The sequence below is a fragment of the Haplochromis burtoni genome, unplaced genomic scaffold (genome assembly GCF_018398535.1).
Source record: "Haplochromis burtoni strain Fernald_Lab_line unplaced genomic scaffold, NCSU_Asbu1 Contig_61, whole genome shotgun sequence".
In the NCBI taxonomy this organism is placed as follows: Eukaryota; Metazoa; Chordata; class Actinopteri; order Cichliformes; family Cichlidae; genus Haplochromis; species Haplochromis burtoni.
The window spans coordinates 828,450-835,527 of record NW_024582422.1 but is presented as its reverse complement, the minus strand read 5'-3'; the positions used below and the strand labels follow the sequence as shown (position 1 = coordinate 835,527).

Sequence of the window (7,078 nt, the reverse complement as noted above, 5' to 3'; positions counted from 1 at the left end):
GGAGAAGAAGGACAGAGAGACCACAGAGAGCGGGCCGAGTACAATAACATGCTTTATATAAATTTAGAAGCAGGAAATTGCAGGTCATCCAGCTTTTTATGTCTGTAAGACAGGGGTCTCAAACTGGTGGCCCGCGGGCCACTTCCCGCCCACGTCACATTACTTACAGACCTTATATTGATGTGAAAATATATAATGCAGTTTGGCCCTTGAAGTGACTTTTTTTTGTTAGGGGGGATTTGTTTGTTGTTGAGTGCAATGTTAAAGTAATTCTTTAAAAAGCAAAAACTTATTTAATATGAAGGCAATAAGAGCAGAGAGTACAAACATGCTGAGGGATTGGCTGTGTTAGTTCAGTGAGAGAGAGAGTCAAAAACGAATATGTACACTTATGTCTGCCTTTTTATTTGGTTAAATACGAACAAAATGATAGCAGAAGTGCTGCCACGTGTCCGGCCAGAAAGAGAGAACCAATTTCGTTATTTGGCAGTTCAATGAAAGGCTTCAGTTAGTTAAGAGGTTTATCTTGTTATACAATATTTGAAATTTAAAAAACAAAACAAAAAACAACTACATTTTAGGAAACATTTGTGGGTCTTTTCTTGTTTGGTTGGGGTTTTTTGTACTACTTGAACACTAAAGTGGCCCTCCAGTGAGACGACAGTGCCAGCAGTGGCCCACGGCTCATTTAAGTTTGAGACCCCCGCTCTAACTTATTGGTGTGTGTTATCTGGCTTCATGGATAGATAAAGTTGGGTGTCATTTGCATAGCAGTGAAAATGTATGCTATGCTTTCTAACCATACTGCGTAAGGGAAACATGTATAATGTAAAAACTAAACGAAACCAACCCCACTAACTGCATGTCTTTGGACAGTTGGGAGAAAGCTGGAGTACCCGGAGAGAACCTATGCAAACACGGGGAGAACATACAAACTCCACACAGAAAAGGCAAAGTGAATTCAGCTAGCATGGCGGACACTCCCTGCACCACCATGCCCTGGCACGCGCAGCAGAACAGCAACTCCAGGTCTGTGGTGGGCAGCTGCCAGGTTCTGCTCCAGCTAAACTAAAGTAAGTAAAAATTGAAACAAACCAAAGACTGTAATCCTGTCCATCTGTCGACCTCTTGTTTTTCTCTAAATGGAGCAGCTATGATGTTCTTTAAATGTTTTGTTTTCCAGTTGAAATCTGTGAAACAGCTCAAAATGGAGCTTCATCTACTGTCTATCAAAACCATGAGGAACTTTTCCAGGTATTTTTCTGAAAATTGGCCTGAAGTCTGGATCTTGAATAGAAATATTTAACATTAACAGTAAGGAGGTTGTTATTCCTTCACCTTCTCCCAAAGAAGCAATCAGGAGCTGAACAGGGAACATATGAACCAATTATCTTGCTGCACACTATTAAAGAACAAAAGAGACCGGGAGGAGAGAAAGTGACCATCTAATGTTCAGGTGACAAACTAATGGAGATGTGAACTTTGAGGAGGTGGTGAGGAACTTTGAACTTTGATTGAAGCAAGACCCAACAAGAGTGAATAATACTGCTGATTGACATATGTGGTGTGATAAATACATTAGAGGATAACCTAAGAAACCAGAGCCTGAAACTGGACCAGCTGTCATATCAGCCAAGAGAAGCGCTGATTTTCAGATGCCTGTACGGAGCGACGCTGGGACTAGATGGTTCTGCTTGTGATGGACTGAATGTCTGGGACCTAACCTGGTCTCTGTGGGCGACGACCCTTGGCCCCTAAACATCTGTTCAGAGGAAAGACGAGTTTCAGCTAAACAAACTGTAACTAGCAGCAGTTAGTATTTTTAGGTATTTACAGGCGATCTTTTGGTTTCTTCGGTTATGAATTAAGGTGTGTTTGTGTTCATTTAGAAATGAGGAGTTCCTCCTAAAAAGGACCATTGTGTGAGGCCCTGGAACACCACAGACCGAAAAAGTTGGAGAGGCCGCCTGCCGCCCGTGGTCATTGGTTGAGAGTTGAGACCTGAGGAGAAAGCTCACAGAAGCAGTACATCTTATGTTCAAGTCTCTGTCTGAGTGGTTGCTGCTCCTTCTTTAAGCAGCAAGTCAGGTGGGGTGTCTCTGCATGTCGCTGACTTCACTGCTTGACCGCACACACCTGTTTGACCTCACACACCTGCTAGATCACACATACCTGTCAGAACTCACACAACTGTAATTAATGTGGAACTATTGTCTCTGTTTTTGGCTGCTCACCTGGTTTGGTGCACTCACATACACCTACCTGTTTGGAAAAGTGTACATCTACAGGTGGTAAGTCAGCTGTTTATAGTAACCAGTCAGTGAGCTGATTGAAGTTGCTGTGAGCAGTGATGCTCACCCTTCCTGTCTTTTTTTTCCCTGGCACCTGTCAGCTCATCATTTTTCAGATTTAATGTTTCACAATAAATAAATTAGAATTTTGTTCTACTTTGATAGATTTTTTGTCTATGTTTCCAGTTATCAGTTAGTTTTTCCCTCGCTGGGCATCGCCCTGCCTTCCTCTTCCTTCTCACTCAGTAATGAAAATGATTTCATTTGTTTTCAGGAGAGTACAGATAAAAGCTGATTGGAGGTTTTCATTAAAAACACGCAGAGCTCCAAATGCTCAGGAAAAAAATGATTTCAGGTCAGTTTTTATTTCCTGATTGTTGCTCCACTTTCTCGCACAGATTTCAAATGGAATATTAACACTGTGTGTGTGTGTGTGTGTGTGTGTGTTATGTAACGGCCCAGCTCTCAGCTGTAATGTTCGGAGGATGACGAATCGAGCTGGATTCTCCTCAGAAAGCCTCGGCAGCAGCTTCCTGTTCCCGACCTTATCGTCCTTCAAAACTTCAATAAAACATCTGCAGCAGCTGCTTCTGCTCCTCCAGATGCCCAATAATAAATACCGATGAATACACCTGTGATTAATACAAACAGGAGAAGGAGGGAGGCTTTATGGATCTCTGATAAAAACAGGAAAATTGTGATCAGGAGCCTCTTTTATTGTGAAGGTCAGAGAAGATTATCATCAAAGCCACCAACAAACAAAAAAAGAATTAAAATGATCCTCAATGGAGACAACTGAATAAAATTAAGTAAATAAAACAAGTTGGTAAAATAAATAAATAAACAAACTGAATCTGCTCCTCTTCTCTCCACTCACCACCTCCTCTGTCTCTTTGACCTCCCCCTTTTCATTTCTTCCTCTGCTTCTCCTCTCCCTCCCTCCCTCCCTCTCTCTCTTCTCCTCTGCACCTCCTGTTTCTGGGACAGCGCTCCCCCCTCCCCTCCGCTCCTTAGTCTGCTCCTCCCTCAGTCTCCTGTGAGCAGCAGGAGGAGCAGCAGCCTCCTCTCGTGTTTGTCGGAGAAGCAGGAGTCAGCGGAGGAGCGATGCTGAGCGCGCGGCAGGATGTCTCTCACCTCCTCCTCCTCCTCCTCCTGCCTCCGGTCTCTCCGAGCCTTCCTCCTCCTGCAGCTCCTCCTCGTACCGCCGTGCCTCCTCCACCCGCAGCCGTGCCGCCTCCTGGCGCAGATCGGTCACTCCGTGCGCGTCGGTGCGCTCCTGCCGGCGCAGCGGGCGGCGCGCGTACAGGTCCAGGCGGCGCTGAGCCGCGCGGCGGCCGCGGTGAGCCGGGACCGGGAGCTGGAGCGGGACCCGGAGCGTGTGAACTTCCTGCCCTACAACCTGAGCCTGGAGCTCGTGCCCCGGCAGCTGACCGCCGCGGACCCGGAGTCGCTGCTCCGCTGCGCGTGCCAGGGCGTGGTGGTGCAGGGAGTGTCCGCCGTGCTCGCGTTCCCGCAGAGCCGCGAGGAGCTGCTACAGGTGGACCTCACCGCCTCCTCCCTGGAGATCCCCTTCATCAGCGTCCTCCAGCACGGAGAGCCGCTCCGCACGCAGGTAAGAGCTGCGCCTGCGCGAGCCCGCACCTGGACCCTGGGCAAGTGTTTCGGAACCGCCCGGAACCACCCGGTCTGAGTCCCCGGTTTGACCTTGACCTGTGTGACGTCTGGAGGTGTGTCGGGGGGGAACTGCGCTTGCGCGTATGTGTGCGTTTGCTTATTTGCTCTCATGGATTCACTTTGAAGCTTCAACAACTGAAGAACAGGGATGAGAATGTGGAGGAGAATAGAGAACAGGGAGGAGAACATGGGGGAACAGAAAGGGAGTAGCAGAGAAACCATCTGAGGTTGATTAACTGAAACTCAGGTTAGGTGGAGCTCAGGTGTGTAACAGGTTGGATGAGAAAAATCAAAGCTGGTCTGATGTGAGGAGAAGTTCCTGCAAGTCGAGACTGGACCGATCAGATTTATCAGTGAACTGACTGATCAGTTAAGAGAGACAGAATGTTTTCCGTGGATGTTTCAGGAGAAGTTGGTTTGATGAAGACTTTGGAAATTAGTCCTGCCCATCTAAAGGTGACAGTGGTGGCACCTTGGTGCTGACACAGTCACATCTAAAGTATTATTTAATTCTGGTTTCCATGAAGATGATGTTTCATCATCTTCACAACCACGAGAGGTCCTTGCGTTAAACTTCAGCTCACAAGCAGATGATGCTTTGGCCTCTGTTGTGGGTGGAGCGTCACTGTAAGTCTGAAGCCTGAGCCGCATCAATGTTGATACAAAGCAGAGAAACGTCTTTTAAACAGAGATGCTGGACTTCCTGTTCTGTTCTCCAGGTGTGGCGTTGGTATCAGTAAGTGTGCGGAGGCACTGTGCATGTCACTGCTAATTGAATTAAACTTCAGCAGGGGTGGATCTACAGGGTGGCATGGGGGTGGCATATGCCACCCTAAAATAATCTCATGCCACCCAAGTTTTGCATATGACAATGCTATTTATTAAAATAAGGTAGCATTACCACTTTGAGCCTGGTTACAATTAACATTGAATATAAATTCTAAAACTACCACCACTAAAAAATGGTCCAGCCCCTAGCCTGAACTGGCTTTATTTCTTGAAGTCAGTAGCAACCGATGCTTATGATTGCGCTAGAGCACATTTTGAATCAAAACTATGGGCATTTCAGATTTCAGCAGAGGTGGCTAATTGTTACACTCTGGAAATGGAATGTAGTAACCGTCTGGGGTCCACAGACATGCTGCGTTGCCAAATCACGTGACCAATTTAAGCTGACATAGCTACAAGCTGCAGCCACGCTGAGTCTTTATTTCAGCTTGTGTTGAAAGTTGGACTTCAAACTACATGCCAATTTTTACGTTTTACTTTTAGGCCACTAAAACCAGAGTTATAATAAAAAATATAGAATTTTCTGAATACTAGCGTCATGTTTTGTGCAGGAAGAAACAGTAAAAACAGGGTTTTCTAAGGGCAGCGGGGGAAAAAGAAAAGGAAAAAAATGCCACCCTTTCGTGGAAAAGTGTACCACGTCGACCAATAGAAATGACACAGCAACACGTGGGATTTGGTTATTTATGAAGAGGGGAAATTTTTCAGAGTGATGGTGATGAAAGAGAGCGAGAGGGAGCAATATCGACAGCGAGTTTTGAGATGTGACAGATTTGTGATGTGTAGCGTATTTGGGGTGTACAGTTAGTGTGTTGTTGTTGTTTTGTTTTGTGTGTCAGAACAGAGGCGAGTCCTGAATGTCACAGTTGGTGCCAAAAACCCTCCATATGCAGACTGCAGTGTAAACGCTGTCTCCAGGTGGGAAACAGAAGTGATACACCTCCTGCTGTCAGGCCTGCAGGTTTCAGACCTGTAGTGTTCTCCTCTCTCTTTGTGTGGCATCTTATTGTGACTCCTGATTGTTCTCTCATTTTAGTTTTGGTATTTATAAATGGTTGTAGAAAAAACGCCTGATGCAGCGGCTGTGATTTTAGGCAAATACATAATTTATAACTTTATTGTGTACAACATTTGTGCATAGGTTTTTAAAATGTACAATTTATATTTGCATTTCAAGTTATGAAAATAATTCACGAAACACTTCTGTAGATCTACAGTGAAAAATGTTAAATTTTTGCCGACTTGATTTTGTGTGATTTCAGATCAGTTGGGTTAATACAGTATGTCAAAATGAAAAGATAACTGTAAATTCAGACGAATGAGATTGTACTGAAAAGAATGATACCAAGCAAGGCAAGGTTTTCCACCTTTTAGGGGTCAATTATAAAGATAAACTCAAATTGTAGTCAGCAATGGGCAGTTATATCCTGGAACCCAGAAACTTAACCCGATAAATCATGACAAATTAGGTTTCAATGTTTTGTGAAAAGTGTTTCATGACAGTGCAGATTTCTGGCATTTTGTGTAAATTTAAGTACGTAACAATTTAATTATTTGTAATTTTAAAAAAATAGTTAGACCTGTGTGTTTGTAAATGAACCACCTTGCGTTTTGTAGGTTCTGGATTTTAAACTTATTGGACTGCATGCTTACTTATCATCCAGGCTATACAGTACATAATATCAAAATTCACATGTTTTATGTAACTGCAATCTTTAATTATCTGGGCCAAAGAAAACAAAGTTATAGACAATATTTCCATGAGACATGTGCGTACTTACTGTATTTTATGTATTTTAACCTCATATATATAATGATGTAACAGGATGTAACACCTGTGAGACAAAGGCTTTGATTTTCATGCCACCCTAAGAAAATTTCTCCTGATCCGCCCCTGTACTTCTGACAGCCTATCACACAAGACCAAAGCTCAAAGTCCACCACATGCTGTTAACTGAGCTGTGTTCAGCTCAGCTGTGTGGAAATTAACCATCATTTTTGTTGATTATTGATTAGTTTTATTCTAGACAGCTAACTGATCAATCAGCTGAACCGAGGCAGTAACATCAAAGGGTTCATGTTCTTTCTTCCCTGACTGACTATTCTGAAACAATTAGCAGGTTTTTAGTCTTTATGAAAATATAAAATTTTATCAATGTTATTTTATTTAGTAGAGGATGCAGCACTTCCTGTGGGAGGGTTTCAGAGTAAAAGCCTAACTGTGGTGATGGGATTAACTGAGCAGAGATTTTCATTTTGTAACGCTAAAAACAATCCGGTTAAAGCTGCAAACTCAGACACACACACACACACACACACACACA

General features: G+C 43.9%; 1 protein-coding gene across 1 annotated transcript in view; it reads left to right on the top strand.

Annotated features, from left to right (window-relative positions):
• The first annotated feature begins 3,339 nt into the window (after positions 1-3,339).
• grin3bb (glutamate receptor, ionotropic, N-methyl-D-aspartate 3Bb) overlaps positions 3,340-7,078 on the top strand; it is a 53,812-nt gene continuing 50,073 nt past the window's right edge. Inside the window, exon 1 of the mRNA XM_005922967.3 lies at positions 3,340-3,903. Within this exon, the coding sequence (XP_005923029.1) occupies positions 3,415-3,903 (489 nt within the window). The 5' untranslated portion in view covers positions 3,340-3,414. The remainder of the gene's footprint in view (positions 3,904-7,078) is intronic.